The 24,894-nt window shown below is 40.7% G+C and overlaps 2 protein-coding genes across 8 annotated transcripts; one reads left to right on the top strand and one right to left on the bottom strand.

Moving 5' to 3' along the window:
- Window positions 1-1,060: 1,060 nt before the first annotated feature.
- epn1a (epsin 1a) lies at window positions 1,061-18,680 on the top strand. Of its 7 annotated transcripts, none has more exons than XM_085291845.1 (15): window positions 1,079-1,154; window positions 1,895-1,944; window positions 2,102-2,147; window positions 5,550-5,710; window positions 5,975-6,076; window positions 6,452-6,610; window positions 7,937-8,065; window positions 8,396-8,516; window positions 8,621-8,778; window positions 8,945-9,016; window positions 10,209-10,292; window positions 11,523-11,802; window positions 12,437-12,601; window positions 12,837-13,079; window positions 16,626-18,680. In XM_085291845.1, exons 5-15 carry the CDS (start codon window positions 6,008-6,010, stop codon window positions 17,090-17,092), a joined length of 1,947 nt encoding a protein of 648 aa, XP_085147971.1. In that variant the 5' UTR covers window positions 1,079-1,154; window positions 1,895-1,944; window positions 2,102-2,147; window positions 5,550-5,710; window positions 5,975-6,007; the 3' UTR covers window positions 17,093-18,680. The 7 variants fall into 7 exon arrangements, with proteins under 7 accessions (XP_085147967.1, XP_085147974.1, XP_085147973.1 ...); XM_085291846.1 differs by lacking the exon at window positions 1,079-1,154 and adding an exon at window positions 1,161-1,382; XM_085291841.1 differs by lacking the exon at window positions 1,895-1,944 and having other exon boundaries at window positions 1,061-1,154.
- Window positions 18,236-24,875, bottom strand: foxj2 (forkhead box J2). Its single transcript, XM_085291849.1, has 10 exons — window positions 24,534-24,875; window positions 23,854-24,220; window positions 23,667-23,741; window positions 23,475-23,567; window positions 22,745-22,903; window positions 22,155-22,656; window positions 21,904-22,065; window positions 21,710-21,811; window positions 20,224-20,559; window positions 18,236-19,906 (listed from the first exon to the last, which is right to left on the bottom strand). Exons 2-10 carry the CDS (start codon window positions 24,175-24,177, stop codon window positions 19,794-19,796), a joined length of 1,866 nt encoding a protein of 621 aa, XP_085147975.1. The 5' UTR covers window positions 24,178-24,220; window positions 24,534-24,875; the 3' UTR covers window positions 18,236-19,793.
- Window positions 24,876-24,894: the final 19 nt, after the last annotated feature.

Below are 24,894 nucleotides of genomic sequence, written 5' to 3' on the forward strand. Positions count from 1 at the left end.
TAGAGAGCAGAATTCATGGTTCCATCAATTATGGCGAGTCGCCCAGGCCCTGAACCAGAAAAGCAGCCCCAGACCATCACATTAAAACGACCATGTTTGAATGATGGTATGATGTTCTTTTATGAAATGCTTTGTTAGTTTTACTTCCTTTGTGACATCTTGAGTGAGTCATTAATGTGCTCTTAGACTAATTTTGGTTGGCTGACCACTCCTGGAAAGCTTCACCACTATTCCACTTTTTTTTTTCCATTTGTAGATAATGGCTCTCACCATGGTTCACTGGAGTCCCAAAGTCTTAGAAATGGCTTTGTAACTCTTTCCAGACTGATTGATGTTGATGACTGTGTTTCTCAGCTATTTCTTTAGGTTGTGGTGTGAAGCTTTCCTTTTTGGGATCTTTTAGCCTATTTCACTTGGTCAGACAGGAACGATTTAAGTGATTTCTCGAATCAACAGGCTGGCAATAATCAGTCCTGGAGACAGCTAAAGAAACTGAACTGTGCTTTCTAAAAAAAAAATGTTGTTCACATTAATTAACAGTTCCTTTACTGAGGAGGGGCCAGCTAGGTTTGGATTACCCTAATGAATGAAATCATCATTTAAAAACTGCATTTTGTGTTTCTTTGGGTAATCTTTGTCTAATATTAAACCTCCTATCACAATGTAAAAATATAAAATCAGGGGCAAGTTCTCCATTTTCTTGCCAATAGTAAAACGAGTTCCTCATCTAGGATTTTTAAAAATGAAACCAGAGAGACACCTTGTATAGTATCAAACAGTTTTCTTTTCTATTAGCCACACAAAATCTTTTTTTTTTTAATCTCTGAGAAGTCTGGAAAACGTGGAACAAACGTCTCCCAAATCAAAAATAATGACAAAAAAGAGGATGTGAGTTCTTCCCTTTGACACAAAATGAATATTAAAGAGGAAATTTATCTCAGATGTAAAAACGTACCCCGTATTACGTATTAAACTGTAATAAACAATCATTTCGATGTCTCTTTATTTGAGACTTTCATTTCATTCAATTAATAATTCATGAGTCTCCTACTACCATCACAGGAAAACAAAGCTACAGGGGGTGCGGTCTTTCCTGTAGGCGAGAACGGAAGCGGAAATTCGGCCATCTCCTCGTACATTCAAGCTACAGCAGGGTCAGTAGACATTTATTTTAGATATTTATTGTGCCGGGTTGTCAGCCTTTTTCGACTCTTGAATGCGTGTATTCAGTAGTGTCCCAAAGCAGGACGTGAAGCTGGAGCTCATACGGTCTGCCAGTCATGTAGCGAACTAGCAACAGCTAACTGCTACCAGGCTAGCTGGCTAATGTGTCCGAACAGCAACAGCAGCAAAGTGATTTCTTTTATCAGTCAAAGTGGCAGGTAACCTTCACCTTTTTATCGATTTTGGGGTAATTCAGCGCTGGGACAGGAGCGACTCGTTCTGTTTAGTTACCCCGCTTTTTTGTGCCTAACTAAACCCCTCCGTGCACCTGTTAGTACTACACCCAGACTTTTTGATAGCAAAGTGGTCGCAAACAGTTTCGATTAGCTTAGCTGGGAATAAGAGAGTTTGGTGCTCAGCTTTAGTCGATAAATTAAGCCTCTGCGACATAAAAATGTTCGCTTAATACCCGTGTGTGCCATTTTACAGCGGGCATTATCGTTTGCTTGCAGCTAGAAAAACGTTAGATGACAGTTTGGTTGCTAACATGTCATTTAGTTAGCCTGCTATCTTAATAGGTGTGACAGGGAGCTCAGCATCTGCCTGGCAGGGTCGTTAACGTTATCTGGGTGGGGGTCACGTCTTCGGGAGGCTGTGCAGTGTTAGCTGGATATGAGTGATAGGAGGAATAAATCAGTTAACACTTATGCCTGCTTTTCGCCTTTTTTAGTTGGCTTCAACCATACAATCCATCCTTCATATAGAGCAGCTTCCTGTGACGTGAGTTATGAGTAAATAAACGCTACAGCAGATCGTTTATCGCTTGTTCTGTATGTGATATAAGTGAGAGATCTGTGTATTTTTGGCGCTTGAGGCTGATAAAGTGTGTACTGTAGTGCTTCTGATGAAACTTTGTGGGGGATCTTTTTCCCTTCAGTGTGGCTTCAGACTGACGATATCCGAGAAGAGGAGCTATATAAAAGGTATGTTATGTCACTTATCATGGTTATCACGGATTAGCTGGCGTGTCTGAACTTTGGCACTGGGCTTCAGGAGTCTCTGAACTGACTTTTGCAATGGTTGCTTTCTGTTCAGTTATGCAACATGCTCTCATGTTTATCTGACCTACAAATCTGAACCCCTTATAGCTGTCAGGCTCATGTAAAACACTTAATGATCTTTGGAACGGTTATGTTTTTCATATAGTATCCAAACTAAAGGCTTTAAGTTTGTGCCATTTAAAATCCATTTAAAATGTGTAATCGAATGGTTTTCACACAGCTGAAATGGTGTGAATGACAGTTTTAGCTGTGTGGTCAGATGAAGGCATTTTTGAACGTGACACTGGGGCCAAACCATCCTAAATCATCCAATTGTTAAGAACATTTTCTGCTCAACCTTGTCCGATGTGCCTGTCTTTTTTTGTACATTTTCATTGCATTTTTAATATTCTTTGTATATTTTAAACCTAACCTGAGTCATACAGGGCAGTAGGTCTTGAAAATTAAGAACGTGCATGTATTTAACAAAATTTTCTCAGTTGAAACTCTGGAAACTATAAATTTACTATATTTGGATTATGAATTAACTAAGAATTTCATGTCAAAACAATATTCTACACATTTCATTTTGTGTAATTGTGAAATAAAATTATATATCACTCAGAAATTATTAATAGTTGGCTTTTGCAATGTGATTTTTTTTTTTAATTTTTTTTTTTATCAGTATGTGAATAAACATGGGAATTTACAAGATGGCTTTCATTTTCCCCCTCCATATTTTAGTTAGAAAATACTCTGTATTTGTCTGAAATTACAGATCCCGATTCATCATTTGATATAGTAAATTTCAGGTATTTATCTTTAATATTTGCTGAGGTATGCTCATTCAAACATGGTCCCAAATTTCAAAGTGTAAGCTAGAGAAGTATTTCATATATTAATATAAATCCAAACTTTGGACCATCTCATTTTTAGGGATATCTGCGATGTTCGAGCAGAAGGCCCACTTTGTTTTGTGATGGAATGACCCAGCAGTTTTCAAACTTTAAACCAGTGTTTATATCTGCAGAAACTAGCCTTTATGTCAGCTAAAATGGTGTGAATGACTGTTTTAGCTGTTGTGTCAGATGAAAGCACTTTTAAGTGTGACACCTACAATTTTTTATTTTTTATTTTTTTTTTGGTCTCCAGTAAGCTCCACAAACATGCAACTTAGTAGTCGGAGTTTCTCTCAAGATCTGGTTTTCAGGTGTGTCTTGCTTGTGTGGCACAGCGTTCACATTTGTTAATACCTTACAGAAAATAAAGGCCTATTAACATCCCAGTCCAGCTGAAGCTATAAAAAAGTATATTTTTTTGTATTTTTTTTTTCCTCCTAACAGTTCTTGATCTTGAAGTGGTTGTATGTGTTTTTCTCTATACAAAAAAGTGATCAGTTTTACCACTGTGCAAATTTGATCCTCCTCACTCTCAATCAGGTCATTTCATGTCAACTAATGTAGTACATTTGAATTTCATTGGTTACTTCTTGTGCAGTTACAGTAATCATTTTTTTTTATCCAGCCACACTATTTGGGAACCACTGGTTTAAACATTGTCAGCAGGTTGATTTATTACTGCAAGTTACAACTTATTTTAATAAGTAACAAGCAGTCAGAGCTAAAATCTTATTTTTCTTTCGTTCTTTAACTAATCTCAAGTTTGTAACCAGCATGCTGTTTGTAGAAGTCAGTTTCTTTACTTTATTGGTTCAGTATGAAGAAGGATCTGCTTGAATCTGGAGAAACGGAAAGAGCGGCAATGTTTCTTGCCAGTGCTGGTTTGCCACCTGGGGGAAGGTCCTCATACAGTGGGTGGGGAAAATTTGATATTTATTATATTATAAAGGAAAGACAATGTGCTTCCTTTATTTTGATCTGTTTTATTGCCTTTATTCAGTTAGATCCATAAGTGTTTTGAGAGTGATAGTTTTTGTAATTTTGCCTCTGTTCACATCAGAAAAGTGTAGCTAGCCCCTTCAGTGCTTCTGTCGGTGTCCAAATACTTATGGACCTGACTGTATTTTTGTGGCACAAGCTGAGGTAGCATCTGTTACGCAAGGAAAATGCAGATTGTGGCAGTGAGAGCTTGCATCTGGTCAGCAACAGTGTTTCAACCTGATGCGTGAGCAATCGGATACTAAAAAAAGCTCAGCAGGTAGTGAGGGATGTGCTGTTGATCCACAAAAATCATTCTGCGTGCCTTTTTTCTTTCTCCATCAGCAAACAGAATAAGTCCATGGTTTTTTGTTTTTTTTTTCTTAGACCAAATTCAGGAACTGTCAGTGGTGTTGCAAAACAGAAACTATACGTTATTGCACCATAAGGTTTCCCACACTTGTGGGTATCAATCTCTTCGAATTAAAATACTCATTTAAAATCCGTCTCAAGTTTATAGTTTGTTTTAACCATGCGTGTCATTTTCTTGACATCCATACGTGACTCTGTCTCTGATTAGTGTCAGCACTGGTTGATGATATGTTGTTTTTAATAATCCGTGGTTCTGCTCTTGAGGCCTGCAAATATGGGTTCAAGATTAAAGTTTGTGGCAGTGTAATGATTAGAGTACCTGAAGTTAAGTAAACGGATCCCTTCTAAAATATTTATCTTAGTGCAACTCTTGTATAAATTTAGTCTGGTGTGAAGCTGGAAGTTGCCTAGATGTTTAGATGTGAAAACTAAATTATTGACTTTGTTAAGGAATCAAGGTTGAGGAGCCAAAATGGTTTGCCTGAAAGTGTGAACGCCATCTTTTTCTGTAAAATCGCATCCAGTTAAATTCACTGCTACATTTCTGTCATAAATTTACTTTGTTTTCATTCACACTTTCTTGCTCTTTTTACTGATTACTTTTATTTTTTGCTTCTAAAGATGGAATTTAACATTGTCAGTAAACATTATTTATCAGTTTGGCCTGGGGTAAATCTTCAAAGAAGATGTAAAGAAGAGAAAACAGACTTTAAAACTCACTGAATAATTATTTATAGTTAGATTGTAATGTTTCTCTTCACTTGACAAGTAAATAAAAAGACAACCTGTATTAGCTTTCAGTCAGATGGTCATATTTAAAATGACTGCATTCCTATTTTTAAGCTGTTTGCTCTAATAAGAGAAAAAGCTTGTAACTGATAAGTTGTGTCTCTGTGAAGCATGTGTGGATCAGCAACAGATCATGTGATATTTGTTGCTGAATATCTCCTTTGTCCTTTTGTTTTTTTAAAATTTTTATAAATGGTTACTTTAGATTTAGTGACAGATTAAGTTTAAGGCTGCTTGCTGTGCTGTAGCAGAAGTATCCAAGTCACAATGCATTTACACTTACATTAATCTCAATCCTGCTCCCTAGTTTTCATCCCCCTTAGTCTGTGGTTTTGGGACCCAATGTTGCCACGGGAAGAAACAGACAAACCGAGACAAAGCACTCCATGAATGAGTGGCAGCCAAGATAGAGGAACGGCAATATACCAAGAGGAGAGACCCTTTTCCTGCATCAGTCTTGTGTAACAGGTGTGCATGATATTGTCTTTATTCCTCGTTTGATGCTGATTTGGGTTACCAATGCCATCTTCCACTCACTGATTGTTCTTCTTAAAGTCTGCTGCTCTTTCTTTCAGACTCTTGTATACGCACACTTCAAGTCTTCATCGTCTTTCTTGCTGGTTGTTTTATTGGTTGTAAGTCTTGTTGATTTGTGTGCGCTGGAAATAAACTTGTATTATTTGTATTGTACTAACTATACTTTACATTTCGTCTTGCCCATCTGCTGTTCAGATTTCAACAGAGCTCAGTGGCCAGACCGTTGCCATGTCGACCTCATCGCTACGGCGACAAGTAAAGAACATCGTCCACAACTATTCAGAGGCTGAAATCAAGGTTGTCTCTTGGCTTCTTAGCTGGCTTTTCTTCTTCTGTTTCATTTTCTGCACACATTCCCATTTTGTATCTAGGACTTAAGTGTAGCAAATGCATCTCTGCCACACAGATGATGAGATTATGCGGATTCCGATAATCTAATATTTCTTTGGAGAACCTCCTCACTCTTCCCCTTGTTATGTAGAGAATGAGCTAATCTAATCATATTGTACCCATTCATTATTCTCTGCAGCTTGTGATCTGATTGAATTTATTTTGTTACTCAGAACACTGTGCACCAACATGTCACAAAGTAATGTCTGAAATAATTCCCATCTCAGTCGGTTTGAGTGGAATAATTAATGGTTTATCCCTTTTGTGTGTTCTTGTGTCCAGGTTAGGGAGGCAACGTCGAATGACCCATGGGGCCCCAGCAGCTCCCTTATGTCAGAGATCGCTGATCTTACCTACAATGTCGTGGCCTTCTCGGAAATCATGAGCATGGTGTGGAAGCGCCTCAATGACCACGGCAAGAATTGGAGACATGTGTACAAGGTTTGTGAGTCCAGAAGTGAAGTTGGGGAATAACAATACAGATTAAACACAAGACCGTAAACACAATGGGAAAACTCCAAAATATAGCATATCATTATCTCATTATTTCATCCAAAGGAAATAAAGCATGCTACTTAAATTGTGAATATTTAAAAGTAAGTTGTTTGGAACAGTTCATCAGATATCTGGTTTAATAAAAAGGGCGAATCTGGGACTTTGCAGTGTGCAACCTTTTTTTTTTTTCTGCATATTTCTGTCTTTTTGCTTAACCGAGAGACCCAAAATGTTCCTGCAAGTATTATTTTCATACTAATCTCGTGGTATTTACACACACAGAGCACCACTGTGACTATTGGTTGACATAGTATTTATGCCACCCCTCCTTCATTAGGTGCCTTGGTAAAAGCTGACAGTGGCGAACGCAGCCTTTTTGAAATGTGTAAAAATATGGCACAATTCTTACAGACCTTTGGAAGGAAAGTGCCTCAATTATAGGAGAATTCATAGTCACAATTATTGTATTAAATAGTAAGATTACAATTAATTTTTGGTTTTGCAAAAATCGACTGACTAAACGTAAAAGAAGAATGATGTCTTTTATACAAGTGTATTTCCATTAACTTTAATTCAACTGAAAAACTAAATAAAGAAATAAATGTGAACCAAACTAAATCTGCTGCCTGGCTGGAAGTAAATGTGGACTTTTATATAGAGGTTACAGTAAAGGAAAGGAATGTCCAAAACAGAGTGCAGCATAATAATCTTTCTATCAGAATCAGCTTGTGTTAATAAGTCGTGGAAACCGAAATTAAGGTTCACCTAATTGCACAGCCATAGTCTTTAAAAAACTGCTTGGTAGACACATCACCCTTAGATGTTTTGTAGTTTCAGTGTCTGCAAGTGCGCTGCTTGGGTCCAAGCAACAAAAAGTCTCCCATCAGACATTTTGCTTGAAGCTGTGTGCAGTTCTGTTTTCTTTTTCTTTTTCTTTTTTCTTTTTCTATGACTGCGCAGGTTTGTTTACAGGACATTACCAAAGAGTGCACTACCTATGTGCCCTTTAAAAAAAGTTTTCCAGGAATAACTACTTATCCGCAATGTCTGAGTGTCTGCAGCAGGGAATAATTGCCACCTAAAAAGGTTTGGGGCTTTGGATGGGAATCCATGGCGTAGTTATGTCTGTAGTACAGAGATGGTCAGTAATTATGTGTGGGATTTAAAAACCGAAAGCTCAAATATTTGTTTTTATTTTTGTGTGTAAGATGTTTATTTTCTTTTTGGGAATTTTTGTATTTGAAAATTTACAGTTCTCTCCATTTTCTCTAGGCTATGACTCTTATGGAGTACCTGATCAAAACTGGTTCAGAACGTGTTGCCCAGCAGTGCCGAGAGAACATTTACGCAGTCCAGACCCTCAAGGATTTCCAGTACATAGACCGAGATGGCAAAGACCAGGTACACAGACACACCCATGCATTCAAAGCTGAATGGAAAGGAGAAGTCAGTGGTGATTAAAGTCCACGTTTGTGGAATGCAGGCGCACTCTGTAAAACGTCCTTGACTAAACTACAAGCAGCATGTTTGACTAGGTGTCTCTGACCTGTTGTGCAACTACACAAAGCCAGCCATAAAAGTTTTATTGGTTGTTGATAAATGAGCTTTGCTTGAGTTAAAACATTTTTTAAATCAATACAGTATGCTGTGTAAGTAACTGCTTTTATACTTGATTTTGTATCTGTTTTATGTTATGTATTAAATTAACAGTGGTTCGCTTTGTTTTTCCAGGGTGTGAATGTTCGAGAGAAAGCCAAACAGTTGGTGACGCTGTTAAAAGATGAAGAGAGACTAAGAGAGGAGAGGATCCACGCCCTGAAAACCAAAGAGAAGATGGCACAGACCTCCAGTGGTGAGACACCTACTCTAAGTAGTTAACAGACTGATCCAGTGGTCACAGTTGCAGTATTTATAAGAGGGTTTGGTCCCTTCTGTGCATATTTATCTCCACTTTAGCCTCCTCAGCCCCCTCAGCACCCAGCCTGGGGGGCAGCCTGTCGCTGGGCTCACATTCTGGGGGTGCTGATAGTGAGCAGGCTTGGCCACAGAGCTCTGGAGAAGAAGATCTGCAGCTCCAGCTGGCTTTGGCTATGAGTAAAGAAGAGGCAGAGCAGGTAACACCAAGTAGACCTGTTGAGCTAAGCTTACTGGTCCTTTACTTCAGATAAGTTTGCAGTCAGTCTAATGTACACGTCACTTATGTACACAAAGGCTTTACAAATATTGTACATGCAGCACACCTAGCTTTGCTCTCACCATTTAACCCCTGAACTCCCCCAGAATAGCACGGACCCTCTGGAGGATGCAGAGCTCCGCTATGCACTCACACTCAGCAAAGAGATTCACCAACAGGTCAGGGGCAGAGAGTGTGTCCAGCTGGCTGGAGAGCCAGTCATCAACTATCTGTCTTTCTGTCAAATGGAATTTCTCAAGCAAATGTCAAGTATTGATCGATCAAGAAAAAATGAATTAATGCTCGTATTTGCAGTAATCCTGTTGCAGTAATTCAGTTTAAAAAGTCGCATCCTAAGAGGCGCTTTTCAGAACCTCATCAAGATGTGTTAAAACTGCAAGAAAAACGTGCACCTAACAAATTAATCATCTGCCATCTAGAATTTGCATGTCACTTGCAAATATTTGCCATAATTTATTAACAATGAGTGGCTTGCAAGTATTGATTATTCTTTCTTTCTCATTGCCGTCTCTGATAGCATGCACTTAACCCTAGTCTTGATTTGAAACATTTCTTTCCTAACCTCTAACACCCTCCTGCTGTTGTAACTTCCTGTTTCTGTGTTTACTGAGTGCTAACCTTGTTTGTCTGCATCAAGTGTTTGCAGTCCTGCACTTACTGTAAAACTAGACTAGTTTAGCCTTTCAGATTTAATGTTAATGTTGCTTACTGGCATTAAAGACGATCTGTTGTCTTGCAGATAAGTCTGTGTTATGCTGTCAGTCCTCAGTGAAATGTGTTAGAATAAAGGTGGCAATAGGCAGGATCTTAAGTTGATGTTCAAGATCTCCATCTGAGCTGAAATTAATTGTTATTGATTTCATATAAAAGGCTTTCTATTTCTACTATAAAAGTTTTGTCCTTCAGGTGATAAAGAAGCTCTGCTGTGCGCAGCTACCGAACTGATACCATTGTTGGTGCAGGCAGTTAAAACCCACACAGCAGTTGGAGTATTCACCATGGCAGCATTTGATAGCAAACAAACGAACCACAGCTGCTTTTGCACCTGTATCCTCCCTCTCAGGAGCCGTTTTGCCTACCCATGTCTAAGACATCTTCCTGCCACCGTCTTCAGTTTTAGGATGCCGCGTGACAGCGCTTGTAATCTAAATTGTGTTAAGCTGTGTAAAAATTACAAGCTCTTCACACACATTGTGTGAACAGCCTTATCTTTTGCCTTTGAATCATGATTAAAGGTTAGGGTTTCCTCTTTCGCTCATACTGACCTTCAGTGTGGATTTAATGAATCTGTGCCTGTGGTGCGTTTTTGGAGTTTGCTGATGGATATAATTGTGTGTTTGTGATTGGCAGGAGGAGCGGCTGCGCAGAGGTGATGACCTGAGACTGCAGATGGCTATTGAGGAGAGCAAGAGGGAGAAACCAAAACCAGAAGAGGTGGGTGTTTTTGTTTTGTTTTAATGAATATAGATAAGCTGCATTGGATCATCTGCTTTACTTGGGTCTGTGTGTGTCTCCATGAGTAAATTCAGCTTTTTTAGCTGTGTGTCTGATTAACAAAGTGTGACTTGACTTGAAGTGAAAACTTTCAGATACTAAAAGTGTTGGTAAAATACAGATGGACTGTTCAGCAAAAAGAAAAAAGCAGATGGTACGTGAAAGCATTATCAGGTGTCTTATTTGACTTCATGTGTAAGCAGTGTTGCTAAGGATTCAAATTTGCATGAAGCTTGGAAACACACAAGGTTTTCATTGTACTGGGGAGACACATTGTGCTCCATAAAACGCACAGTGCGTAGATTTTATCATGACTGATGCAATAATCCGCTCGTTCGTAAGAAAGCTTTGGGTCCAAAGCTACTCCTCAGTGTTACACAACCCTTCAGGTCTTTCAAGTTTCAGAGCTTAAGACACATTAATCATTCTCTGAAATGTGAGATACCTTTGTGCTTTCATTCAGTTTTTTTCTCCTCTACAGTAATAAAAATCAGTTCAGCCGTTGCCAGAATTTTCCACCAAAAAGGCATCTTTGTTGAGACTGCAGATGGTCTTCAAAGCATAACTAACAGCTATTATTATTTTTAATAATAAATTAATTAATATTTCTAATTTTCAATTTTCTCCTTTATCAGAACACTATTATCTAACCTCAGAATGTCACCTGAGGTTCTACTCCCCTGATCCTTGGTTCATACAAGCCAACATTTGAGATTATCCCAATTTTATTCATGTAAAATAGTTGCTTAAAAAGACCAAACACGCATAAGAAAAATGGAAGCCTCTGCAAAAACAATGGAGAGGAAGAAGGCCTTTAACCGCCCACACAGTGAGCAGTTTGGTTAAGGCTTACTTCCCTAAACTATTTGGAAAACTAAACTTTTGAAACAAAGATTGAAATCACTTTCATTTAAGTCCCAACTCAAGTAATAAATAATTTTAAAAATGTGCAAAAAACAGTGAAAGAAAAGTTGGTGCTGACAGAGGAGAGATGCCAACAATTCTCCTTCTGTGGTTTTACATCTCATCAGCACTATTGATGAATGCCCGAGAGAGAGAACAGGCTAATAAGACTGATAGAAAATGATAAATGTGCTGGCATAGTGAACCGTGTGTAATGATGTCCATCAGCTGTGCAAGCATTAATTCATTAAATGTTCTCTTGTACAGAGCGCTCTGATGGAGCTGAGTGCTGTGGACCCCTGGGGGACCCCTGCTGCTCCTGTCGTGAGCTCCGCCGGGCCCTCACCTCTACCCACAGTTTCTGCCTCTGCCGCCTCGGGCCCGTGGGGCACAGCCACCACAGATCCATGGGGGGTAGCATCACCCACATCCCCTACAAGCTCTGATCCTTGGGGTGGGGGAGCTCCGCCTGTTATAGCTCCTCCTCCAGATCCATGGGGTGAATCGTCCAACAAAGTAAACAACGTCGACCCCTGGGGAAGCTCAGGTAAGGATCTTCGACCCGTGGTCATGTTTGACCTCTGTCGGCAGTCAGGTGGGTGGGACTGTACTTGTTGCTGGTGATTAAAACAGAACCTTGTCTCTGTGGGTGAAAGAGGATGTGGAGACTTTTTCTCCCCTTCACTCCACGGTTGCATTTCCCCTCATACATGTCACCATGCTGTCATAGCTGATCTTTTCATCCGTCTATACATGCTTTCTCTTTGTAGTGATGAAAGCAAGCATGCCATTCCCCCTCTGTGTCTAAACCAGGGATTTTTATCCTCTTGTTTTTACTCAGGACTGACTGTGGCTGTCTCAACCAGAGCTTTCTCTTCTCTTGCCCTCTGTATGCCTTTTTCAGTTATTTATCTATTATTTATTTTTATTTTTTTAAATGTATAAGGTTGCTTCTTATCTCTCCTTTACCTCCGATAAGTTTCAGATTATCTTTAGGAGTAAGTAATGTGGCTGTCAGTTGCATCAGTCCTCCTGGAAAGTTAACAATGGAGAGGTTGAGGAGAGAGAAACACCTCTGTTGTTGCCCAGCCCAGCTTCCTGTCCCCGCCTTATTGTGAGTTGTACCTGTAAGGTGTTGTGTTAACCCTCCCCTCCCTTGCGTGTCCTTCCCTCCCCTGTAGCTGTGACCCCCCCCAGTGCTGACCCCTGGGGTCCTCCATTGCCTCCCAGCACTTCCTCCTCCGGGGGGCCAGTAGACCCCTGGGCAAAGGACGGGCCTGTCCCTGCCTCTGACCCTATCACCTCTGACATCTGGAGTGGCTCCGCCAAACACACTAACGGCACAGGTACATTGACACTTAAAACTACGTGAACTCTCACATGCTCGGGTTCTGGCGCAAAATTGTAAACAGAATTGACATATTTTGCACACAAATTTCCAAATGCATGCACTCAGCAGCTGTCCTGTCTAACATTTCATCCTCCTTTGTGTGAGTATGTACTCGGATATTGTTTTTTGCTGTTATGAGTGCGTTTTTAAGAGTCTGATTTACTCTTTCTGCTCCTCATTACCTCGCTTAGGAGATCCAGAGCAACTAGGATCTTCAGGAGCAGGCGCTGACAGCACAGGCTCACCGGTACCCTTTGACCTGTCCTCTCTTGGTTCTTCACTTCCTGTTCGGAAGACTCCCGAGTCCTTCCTGGGCCCCAACGCAGCACTGGTGGATCTCGATTCTCTGGTGCCGTCTAAACCCAAACCCAAACAGCCACCGCCTCCCTCTATCTCGTCCTCATCAGCACACAACCCCTTCCTTCAGAACACAGGTTAGTTACAGCTGAACTTCATGAGCTCGACATTTTGTGTCCAGAAAGACAAATTCAGTCTCTCTGAATTCCTGTGACTCGTATTTAGGGAGAGCCTGGGATATTCATGAATTTCTGTAAGCATTTATATGAAAATGACTGACATTAACATGAAACTGCTGTGTAATGGGGCTTTGCAAACTTTAGGGGCGTACCTTTTATCAGCCTATGGAAGCATTTACAGAAATTGAAAAAGGAAAGAAAATCATTGAGTTAATAAATCAGTAGAAAATATATAACTTATTTGTTTAAATGTAAAATTAAAATTTGAGTAACTGTAAAAGTAAAATGTAAGAGCAAATGTTTGCGTTTCCACCTTTATTTTGTGGGACTGAAACAAAATATGAGTATTTTATTTGAAAGATGAAAAATGAATTTAAAACATGCTTGTCAGGGAAATAAAAACAAAATGAAGATGTAAAATGATTATCACAGTGGTTTCTGATTAATTTGGTCGATCAGTTTACTAATTCAGCTCCCGTCTCTTCATTTTTATTTATTTATTTTTTTTGCATTTGCCTCACTTTCATGCACATGTCACAATATCATAATATCTGATCAACATGCAGAAACCAGGCTGAAGTCCAAAATATTGTTTTGCTTTTTTGTTTGCTAAAATTTTAAAACTTCTAGGTTAACATGGCGAAAATTGATTTAATCTTCTCTGCGAGATTTTAACTCGGAGATGTCAAACTGTCTCCATTCTTTTATTCATTATTGTGGTTTACAAATAACGTTTGTGGCATTTTCTGATTCGATAACGAGAAACTTCTTCTTAATCACAATCCACACATCGTTACCGACCAAACACAGACAATAATGGCAAAAAACACAAAGTTTCAGAATGAACTGCTCTTTTAGAAAGTGCAATGTATTAAAAATTAATTCCATAAAACGTCTGTTAGCAAAGCAAAGACAAAACGCAACCCTTTTAATTGTATGTGCGTGCCATATTCACATTTAGTTTTTTTTTTTTTTTTTTTTTTTTTTAAAAAAAACATTTTCTTAATTGCAAAAAATATATAATAATCTCAAATACTGTGAAAGATCATTGCATATATATCTTAATATATCTGGCTATGTGAACTAAGCCAGTAAAAATGTATCTTTACTATGTCTTAAAGGCTTTCTGATGTTAATAAGGATGATGTTATGATATAGACCAGGGGTAGGCAACCTTTCTGATGATGTGTGCCGTCTAAACTTTCCTCAGAAGTCAATGTGCCATATGATTGCATTAGCAATAAATTTAATAACGCTCTATATTAACAGTTTCACACTATATAGAACCACTTTGTAAAATTATATTTGTTTGTAGATGTTGGCAGCTATCAGCGAATAGTTATCAGCTATTTTGAAACAAAAAACAGACACTTTTTATCCATAACAAGAACTTCATAACAGCAAATGAACTGTACAACAGAAATGCAAATGCTATTTATGGTCTCCTCACAACAATGATAAGAAAAATTAACTGGGCCAATATGGCATGTTTGTTAATGCAGAGACACACATGTTAATGTGATTTCTGGTCTCCCACTCAGAGACACAGGTCTCCGAGTGTCCAGCATTCAGACGGCTACCTGAGGACACTATTCGTGTGAGAGAAAATCTGCTCACACAGATACAGTATGTAGAGCCAAAATCTGTCAATAAGACCTCTGCAATGTTCTGAAGACAGTTAAACCTGTCAGGTAGTGATGTCCAGCAGGTGAAAATGCAAGTTCCATGAACACGCACAGCTGTGGATTCCAGCTGCGTTCGTAGTTCTGCAAACTTTAACCCCCACGGAGTCAAGCTTTCCAGTTCAATCAGCTGCATTTCAATGTTGCATTAACTGGCATTAACTCAGCCAGTTAATGCGAGACAAATCCAGCTGCTCATTAAAGCTTTCTGGTTTGATCAGAAAAGAAAACATTGGTCCATACACCTGAAAGTCCAGAAAACCTATTGTGAATTCTGTCTCAAGTCTACGGAGGTAGCCATGTATTTCCATGGTGCTGATGCTGCGCTGAGCAGACAGCTCCTGAAGCTTTTGAAGTGTCAGAATGTGGAAAGCTAGCAACGTCCCTCTCACCGGTAGGCTACGTTATTTTTAGCCAATTACAAGTTGAATCTGGTAGTTGGGGTTGTTAGCTAAGATACCATCAATAAGAAGCGGCACAACTACTGTGTCTATGTGAGCTAATTTGCGATGTGCACCGCTGGCCCGGCCATTTATTTGAATGCACCTTCTCAGATTAATTCACTGCATGTCGTGCCCAGGGCTGGACTGGGACAAAAAACAAACGAGAGAAAAGCTGATCACTGATCAGTTTCATGATTGGAGTAGCAACAGGAGAGGGAGAGGGAGAGAATGAGAGACGAGGCAGCTGTGCAGCGTATAGACCCAGAATAACTCCAGCTTTGTGTCTTTACGGGACAAACTTTGTTTCTTTTCAGCTCCATATGAAACGTGTAATATTTTCTCTGAATACGAGACGATTCTGTTTTTCTCTACTAACTAACCTTATGAATAAAATAAAGTTCACTATCAGTAACATCATAGCACCCACCCAGCTGTATAGAAACTCAGTCATGCTAGCTAGTACGCAGTATGAGTTATTGTAACTGACGGTAAAAAGTAAGCCCAACGAAAATAAACTACACCTAAACTTGGTTTATATCTGACCCAGATAGACTGCAGGTCATAACTTCTTATCGGAAGTTCAGTTCACCTGACACTCGGACCGGCGGCCGCCTCGGGTCTCTCCTCCTCCTGCTTCCCCTTTCGCTCATCCACCTGCTGGCCTCTGTGGATCCTCTGCCACAGCAACCACCAAACAACTGAGTTATTTTTACACATCGGCCAGCATCTGGCCAATCCACCACCATTCATTGTTTATGCTGTTACAAAAAAATAATAATAATCGGCCCATAAAAATGAAAAATCACCATTGACCCATCAAGCAAATGTCCGGTATCCCGATGGCCAGTCCACTTATGGCCATGCCATCAGTTAACCCAGCTGGCAAGCGTGCCCAGGGTTGCCGACCCCTGGTATAGACGTTAATTAATATTAACAATAATTCACTGACCAACCTAACAACCCTCGGGTCAGTTTAATGGCTCATGAAAAAAAACTTTTATTTTTTATTTTTTTTAAATATTAATGCAATCTAAATATTTTTTTTATATCATTTCACTTTCAATCTGAAAAATGTTATGAAAGCCTTGTAATGAATATGGTCTAGTACACCCCTGCCCCCCTTTAGACTCACTCTGTCTGCTGCAAGTTGTTCCTTCCATGTAAAATATGACAGCTGCCGTCAGCCTTTAGAAAGCTGTATTTGTAATTTAACCATTCTGATATCAGACTACGTTAACAGATCGTCTGCATGTTTAATACAACTCCACAGCCTCCAGCTCCACATTAAACTGTGCCAATGTTAATAATAACATTAAATTAAAAATGTGTTAGACGAGTGAACTTTGATTTATCCCGTGTACGTGTTTCTTCTGTCCCAGGTTCATCTCCTGCTACTGGCATGGCAGTGACTCCGGGCAGTACCATTTCCAGTAGGGGGGTTTCTCCAACACCTGCATCATCCAACCCTTTTGGGGTGGCTCCTCCTATGACCTCCATCTCACCTCAGCCCTCCTCACTCGGCCTTAGCGGCCTCCGCACCAGTCCTGTGCCTCCCAATCCCATGCTGGGCATGGTGCAACCAGGAATGGGCATGGTGCCAATGAGTATGGGAATGGGGGCTCCGGGAATGGGCCTGGGCATGATGCAGCCCAGCCCCATGAGCATGCCGTACAGCGGGCTCTCCCCAATGGCACCCCCAGGCTCAGGTCTGATGGGACCTGGAGTCGCACCACCTCCTCAGCTGATTTTGGGTGGGCCCACAGGACCAGGAGGGGTGATGGGTGCTGGAGGATCAGTGGGAGGTGGAGGAACGACGGGCACAAGCACCAACCCATTTCTTCTTTGAGGAAGTGTCACCACTACTTGGCTCACCTTTCAGCCTCCTCTGTCATACCTGCTGCCCCCTTCAGTCACCCCCCCCCCCTCACCAATGCAATTTGTGTCCAAAAAGAAAAATGTCTACATCTCTATATTTAAAGAAAACAAACAAACAAACAAAAACGAAATCAAAAAAATGTTTCATCTTTTCCTTTTTTGAAAGCATTATTTCATTTCAGAATAATTATTTCGTTTATTTAGTCCTTTCATTTCACGGGTTATTTTACGGGTGGGAAATAGAGATCTATTTATTTTGTTTTAATTCTGTTCTGTATCGTACTTCATGTATTTGTTTTTGTTTTTCATTTTTGGTCCTTTCAGTCCTGTCTTGAAATGAAGGTAAGTCTGTGATACCTCGAGGCTTTTTCAGTAGTGTCTCTATTCTAACATTACTGCACTGGGAGAGAGGGAGGATGAGGAGACAGCCACTAACAAACTGGACAAAGAAACTGTTGTACCTGCCTCTTCCTCTTCTCTCCCTCTAGGATGAAGACAAACACTGAATCACTGAAATGAAACGAGTGCATGAAGAGCTATTTTTAATGAACTGTAGACTGAGATACGGGCTGAACAACCTGCATTAACATTTCAGGCACAATGTGGTCAAATTGTTTCACTTTTAATTTAATGGTAAATGTAATTTATTTTTTCCAACTTTTTGGGAACAAATAAACAAGGAGGATTGTGTGATGATGCCATCTAGATCAAATGCCTTTCCCCCCCCCTTTTTTCCCTATTCTGCTTCTTCCTGGTTACTGTAGAAAACCTAAAGAGCTCTGACATCTGTGATCCAATGGGGGGAGGGAGGGAGTGATGTTCGTTGAAAGTGTGTGTGTGTGTGTGTGTGTGTGTGTGTGTGTGTGTGTGTGTGTGTGTGTGTGGCAAAGTGCGAATGAGAACACAAATGCTCATTTTTGAGTGTGCAAGTACGCAATTGTTCAAATGTTCATGTCTTTGTATGTGTCTGTCTCCATTTTTTTTTCCCCCCCCGTGTCCGATCTCATTTCAGTGACTCAGAAAGGAAGAATCCACATTGATTATTTTTGCTTTTGGAAGTTGTAATAATAAGATGTAATGTGGGGATTTCAAATGAGGTGTTGTAAGGGTCACCTTTGTTTTTTTGTTTTGTTTTTTCCCTGCCAATCATATTTCACACTCTTCTTTTCAGTAATTAAAAGCAGTTTTTCTTAATCACACATTTCATATGGGATTCCTGGCATGCAGGTGTCCTAGAGCAGCACTGTCCTTGTGTTTCATCCCCCTTTCCTTTGGAGAGGGACGGCAACTGATGCTTCTTTAAAAATAAGAAATAAACAAAAAAAGACAATTATTTCAGCAAATGGAAGGAGATAAAACTGGGACTCGACAATATGCTTTTCATGCTGTTCTTTTAATTTAGTTTGATGAATTTATTGTTATTTTATATCAACAAGAAGAATATCTCTTTTATCGGGTAAGGTGGAATTTTGTGTGGTGTTGACTGTGAACATTCACATTTGAAAAGTAAAATGGAAAAAAATCAGAAGAAATTTATGAAATAAAACAAAAACACGAAATGTCTTTTGCTTTTTCGTTCTTCCAATGTGACTAAAATCTTGTTTCATTATTTGAGTAGGAAGATGGGAAATGAGTGCATTAATGCATGTAAGGTGAACTAGCAAACACCGTCGTAGTTACATGCGGCTGTCTTCTTGTTTGATGGCAGATACTCCCTTCACCCTGGCCAAAAAGGCTAAAATAACCAAAGAAAAAGTGGAAAACAGCTAAACATGAGAGGTTTTGGACAAAGTTTGTGTTTTTTCCATTGTTTAAGCACTGCTTCCAACCAAGAGTGATAGCATATAGGCCCCATAGCTGCAGAAAAGGCTAACATTGATATCTTTTTACAAAAAAACAGCTGAACATGAGAGGTTTTCGGACCAATTTTGTGTTCTCCATTCTTTAAGCACCGGTTTGAGCACCGTTTAAGCACCGGCACTGTTTCAAAAGTACCGGTTTGGCACTGGTATCGGATAAAACCTAAACGATACCCATCCCTATCTGTGACAGGCAGCAAGTAACAAAGAGCCTAAAGATGCAACTTAAATTGAGTTCTTTATAAGTTATGTGTAGGCAACACTGGTTCATCCCTTGAGTTTGGTGTCTTTTTAATGATTTAAAGGTCAGTGTTAAGTAGCTAAACCAAAAACAAAAAAAACATTCCTCTGAAAATGGTCAGGTACAAGGACTTGGCTGAAAACGAGTTATCAAAAACAAAAAAAAAGCAGCCAATGTCCAAAGAAAAGCTCTGAAAGACCTTCAGAAATCTTGGAGAACTACTGCTCAGGAGCACTTTTACAAAAGCCTGGCTCCTTGGAAGAAAAACATAAAAAGATGAGGTGAGGCTCAAGACCTTTACACAGTTCTGTGTTTTACAATCCAATAGACACCAGCCTCCCAACTACCTACATAGGATACGCTAAACAAACAGTATTACAGCATATGAATTTGAGTAATATTGAAAAAATAACTATTTGAACCTCGGGGGGCATTCAGTCATATGTGACAAACTCGATCCCATACTTGCTGTCAGAGAAGCTTTAAACATGTACAACAGAGTGAGACAGCTTCTGCAAAGAGTAGAGTATTTTCTCAAAAACATTTTGGGGTTTCCACACAGAGCGAGAGGGTCAAACAATCAGAGAGTCCCAGTCAAAGTCGTCCTGGATCTCCTCACTGTTGCTGTGCAGATTCTTTAGTGGGGGACGCTGTCGTGGCGTCATCGGCTGAGGATGAATCCCAGCTGAGAAGGAAAAAAAAAGAGGACACATGGACTGAGTATATAACAAGAAGGAAGTGAGAGAATGTCAAATCATATTTTTCTATCTAAACAACTTCTTTTAAACAGACAAAACCTGCTGTCCAGATTTATAACAATTTCTGTTCAATCTTAGGAGAAAAACTGTTTTTAATTCAGTGTTTCCATAAATAGCTCTCATAGCAGAAACATGTCACTGATCTGGAAGATTATTCTAAAACAGGCTTGGGGAAAATATGAACCCATCCTGTCTTATTTCATAAAAGTAAAGAAGAAAATATGTTTTTAAGTCCAGGTCTCACCGGCTGTGCTTGCAGGCTGTGTTAGCTGTGGTCTCTGAAGACCTGGTCCCTGCATGGGCAGAGCCCGCCGCGGTGGTTGTGCACCATTGGCAGGGGGAGCTATTGAAGGGTAGGGAAGGGGTGAGGGCTGAGTGAGGCTGGAGAGGGTAGGGGGTGGGTTGAAGTTAAAGGCTGGTAAGGGTTGAGGGGCACCAGGGGCTACAGGGGAGTTATTCCCAGGGGTGATCATGCCTTTCTGAGTGAAGAAGCGGTTCAGAGAGTCGCAGAGGGAAGTGAAGACCGCCGGGTCCAGAGCCCAGTCGCAGAGCTCTGCCTGTCTCATGCTCTGAACAAGGTCTGCAAATATAAAATGAAACAGCAGATCAGAGCACGAAGGTCCAGTCTGTGGCTTTTTAAGAACAATATGAAACATCACAGGCCTTTCTTTACAAAATACAGAAAAGCTTTCAATGGATTGGATTGATTGTTTAGTGTGCATGATGTGCTTGTCTAACTTCTAAAGAGTCAGGCCGCCCAAATGACAATAAAAACACTGGAGGAATATAGCTACGACAACTCTTGTTTCTTGGCTTAATAATAACTTGCACACAGTCTGCAGACAGCCATTTTTCACAGCAGCCATTTAACATGAAACAGCCTTTCAGTCAGGTTGAAGTCTGACTGAACCTTGGTTCTTCATTCATAAGCTGAGTTGTCATGTTCTTTTTAGAGGGAAGACTCTTTCTCCTGGCAGCTCTTCTAAACAAGCCATACTTGTTCAGTGTTTTTCAGATTTTACAGCCGTGAACTTTAACATTTAACATCCTGAGGCCAGTAGAGCCTGAGATGTAGTTCTCAGAGTTCTTGAGTCTTGCACCTGGGGGGGGATTTGCTGGGACATCCACTTCTTGGAAGTTTGTGAGATTGACTGAATGTTTGATTAGGATCAGTTAATCAAGTGTATTTGATTAAAAGTGTAGGGATGATATTTATCCTATGGAAGTTGTAAATGTGTGCATGGTTTTTCAGAGGACTCTTTGCAATCTTTTGTTTTCCTGCCAATGTACGTAGCACTGAAACATGTCTGTGTTTAACCACTATTTCATGTAAATGGTCGCAGTGAAAGAGGACTGTAATCTAGGACAATAATTACTTTTACTAATCAGCTGATCATTTCTGAAAAATTGCCTAATCTCCTTTTTACAGGCCTGCTGTGAAATCTTCTAACTGCTCGCTTTATGTAGCCATCACTCCAAAATACAAAACTAAATACTTCAGTGTTACATGTGACAAAGATAAAGGTGAAACCAGAAAAGACTAAATAAATAATAATAATAATAATGATTAAATTAAATGATGAATTAATGATCAAAATGACTGAATTCCAATCACTCTATTAACTGGCTGATTAAACATTTTTACCCATGTCCTCACGACTCTAAACTCCACAGATCTATGAACCCTGATGATTGATTAATGTGCCCATTTAAACAAGAACAAAACAGACCTGGGTGACCAGTGAGGTCTATGTTTGCCCAGTCTAAGTTGCTGGCAATGCGGAAACTCTCCTTCAGAGAATCTGGGTTACTGAACCAGTCAGCTGGCACCGCTACAAGTGGAAGGCAAGAAGGCAACTTTAGAAGCATTGAACTTTTATACAGTTTATGCATTTCTGGTTTGAGAAAGTCGCATGAGACTTACTTAATTGTGAAATGCGCTCAGTGTCGGCAGGATGTGCAGCTGGTGCAGCCAATGCAGGTGGTGCAATTTGTGCGGTTGCAGGATGGGGGGACATGGGTAGCAGAGTTGGAGTGTGAAGTGGGGTAATGTCATTATTTGGGATCACCAGGGGAACTATATCCGCTGGAAAGAAAAGAGGCAATTCCTTCAATCCATCTATGCAGAATCTAAACTGTACAGAGTCAAAACACAGATACACACATGCCACTTACACTGCGAGCCTCCCCTCTCGCGCACTGTCCTGAACAGAGACTTGAAAGACGCATACAGATCAGGTAAGTTGAGCTCGTCAAAGGTGAAACGCAGCAAGGGATCAGTAGGGGGGTTTACTGAAACGACGGGAGGGGCGACGGCTGATGATGGGACAGTCAGTTCGGATGAGTGATTGGGTCCCGAGACGATGCAAATGGGAACAGCTGTCAGATCAGGCGCGCAGGAGAAAGCGGGAACAGACACAGGGTCTGAAGTCACAGGAAAAGACAGCGCAGCGTCAGAGAAGGAGGGAGCAGCTGGAGACGCTGTAGACATGTTGGCAGGAGCCAGAGGTGTAGCAGAAGCAGGGGGGATGGAGAAAGTGGGGCCAGGTGGGTGAGAAGGTGGGAAAGAAGTGATGGATGACATAGGGGCTGCAGGTGGGAGCACCGCTGATGGCGAGACGGATGGATGAGGGACAGGGAGACTGGAGACAGAGGTGGGCATGTAGGGAGATGGTTGCTGTAAAGATAAGAATAAGGTGTTATGAAGAGCAAGGTGTTGTTTAATTAAAGTAAACCTTATAAAAGGAGTGAGAAAGTGACTGTACTTTGCATGGGGGAGGAGAGAGGGAGGCAGACTGTGGTGACTGCTGCTGGATGCCTCCAAGTGACTCTGAGTTAAAGAGCTGTTGGTCTGTGTGTGAAGCTGATTGAGGCTGACGAGGAGAGAGCCCCGTCTCTGCTTTTAGTTCCTGCAGTTGAGGAACCTGTAACAGCACAGCATAAATACTTTCAACAGCAACAAAAAAAAAGTTGTCAATATCCTGCAGGCTAATATATATATTAAATGTTAAATAAGACTGAGCACCTCCACTACAGCCAGAAATTACCTCCTTTCAAAAAAAAAAACCCAACTCCCTTTTGGCTCTCAGCTTTTATCAAAAAAGAAAGTTTGCTCAGTCTAATCTTAAAACTAGAGATGCTGTTTGTCTCCTAAATCCAAACTGGGAGTTGGCTCCACTGGGGAGGGGCCCGGAAGCTGAACTTTTAAAGACCCGGGGAAGCACATTGGTACACTTCTTTTCATAGGACGTAGCCATACCAAAACTGATATCTTAGTCCATCTTAATGTTCTCACACATTGCAAATAATGGCATAATTAGAAAAATGTGGCGGTTTTAATAATCTGCCACATGCTTGAGGTTTGGTTAAGAGTTTTAAGCGTTAATGGGCTATAATTTACATCTGTGTTTGCACTTTATGTGGTCTCATTATGTATTTGACAGGTGGAGAATAAAGGTTTGTCACAAAAAAACACCCCGAAAACCAAAAACATACATCCTCTCTCTCCTCGTCCTCTTCAGGATAGGAACGTTTAGGTGCCCTCACTTGATGTCCGTCTGAAGGTCCATCCATTGTCCAATAGGAACCCTGGAAAGACACCACAGGTTTGTGAATTCATGCTCTTTTTTTTAAACAGTCATCAATCTCAAATGATGAAAACTCCAACAGTAGGTAGAAGTAACTCACCTTGCCAGGGTCGTTCTGCGGTCGAGGAACTTTCCTGAAGCATTTATTAAGGGACAGATTGTGTCGAATGGAATTCTGTTGGGAATGACATGTGTCAGGAATGTCCAGTAAAGCAGATGTTACACTGACTACACTTTAGTGACATATTATTACTGCTCGCCCACACTGATAATATGTTGTAGCTTACTTTCCATCCGCGGCCCGCCCGGCTGTAGTAGGGGAAAGTGTCACTGATCCAGGTGTAAATGTCATTTAAACTCAGTTTCCTCTCAGGTGCAGCGGCTATTGCCATGGCGATTAGAGTAGCATAGCTGTGAGGGGGTTTCCCTTTACAGTTAGAAGGGGAGGGGTCCGGCACTGAGGGTAGAAAGTCTCCTTTCTCCCTCCCTCTGTCTTTTTTCTTCTCCTTCTCCCCTCCTCCTCTTCTCTCTTTCCCAGAGCGCAGGCTGCTGATTCCCAGCTGGGGCAACCAGTCAATACTGGTAAGACTGGAGTCCAAGTCAGAGGACATTTTTCAGTTTTAGTTTGTTTTGTTTTTTTTCTCAGTCCAGGCTCTGAAGGATCAGAAGAGAAAGTACTGGATCAACAAGTCTTTTTACATTTTGCTTACTCTGAATATAGTAGGCAGTCAAAACACTGAGCACTCCCACAGAGGATTTCCCTCTGCCTGTAACTGTGTCAGCAGTCCTGTTCCTGTACTTCCCAACTAGCGTCTATTACACACCAGTAAGTTCAGACAGAAGACACTTTGTGCTGCTCAGGAAACTTTCCACTCACCAGCAAAGCCATAGCATGACTATAGGTACATATGTTTGCCAATTCCAACTACTTGTGTTGTTTTCTGAGAAGGAAGAATGACTTACTTACCTCTGTATGGTCACTCGAGGCCCAAGGCCTTCAGAAGTGTTAATGGCTTATGTTGTCATCAGCTGTGCACAGCTGCTAACAAACTGCTGTACGTCCTCTCCTTCAGGTCTCTGTCCTCAGCATGTCGGTCCCCGCAGGGCTGCAGTCATACCTTCGGCTAGTGAAAGTTTGTGTAACTTTGGAGAAATATACACACAAAAAACTTATCCGACAGCTTCCTTTTTCGCTCTCCCTCCCTCTCTTTGCTTCCCCTCCCTTTCTGGTTTACCAGAATTACGTCACTCACTCCTCCTCCTGCGTGATATCACTCTATGCACCGCCTCTGGGAGCTGGTTCCACCTCTTTACTCTTTCACCAGCCT

This window comes from Mchenga conophoros, linkage group LG11, assembly GCF_057382185.1.
Source record: "Mchenga conophoros isolate Kocher_MC1m ecotype Shallow Benthic linkage group LG11, M_conophoros_male_GT1.1, whole genome shotgun sequence".
In the NCBI taxonomy this organism is placed as follows: domain Eukaryota; kingdom Metazoa; phylum Chordata; class Actinopteri; order Cichliformes; family Cichlidae; genus Mchenga; species Mchenga conophoros.

Excerpts from the sequence above, each read along its gene's own strand:
- epn1a (XM_085291841.1), top strand. The coding sequence starts at position 6,008 with ATGTCGACCTCATCGCTACGGCGACAAGTAAAGAACATCGTCCACAAC. Across the intron at positions 6,077-6,451 it reads ATTCAGAGGCTGAAATCAAG|GTTAGGGAGGCAACGTCGAA; the intron begins GTTGTCTCTTGG and ends TCTTGTGTCCAG. Across the intron at positions 8,779-8,944 it reads GTAAAGAAGAGGCAGAGCAG|AATAGCACGGACCCTCTGGA; the intron begins GTAACACCAAGT and ends GAACTCCCCCAG.
- foxj2 (XM_085291849.1), bottom strand. The coding sequence starts at position 24,177 with ATGTCCTCTGACTTGGACTCCAGTCTTACCAGTATTGACTGGTTGCCC. Across the intron at positions 22,904-23,474 it reads AGGACGAGGAGAGAGAGGAT|GTTCCTCAACTGCAGGAACT; the intron begins GTATGTTTTTGG and ends GTGCTGTTACAG. Across the intron at positions 22,657-22,744 it reads TCTCTCCTCCCCCATGCAAA|CAACCATCTCCCTACATGCC; the intron begins GTACAGTCACTT and ends TTATCTTTACAG.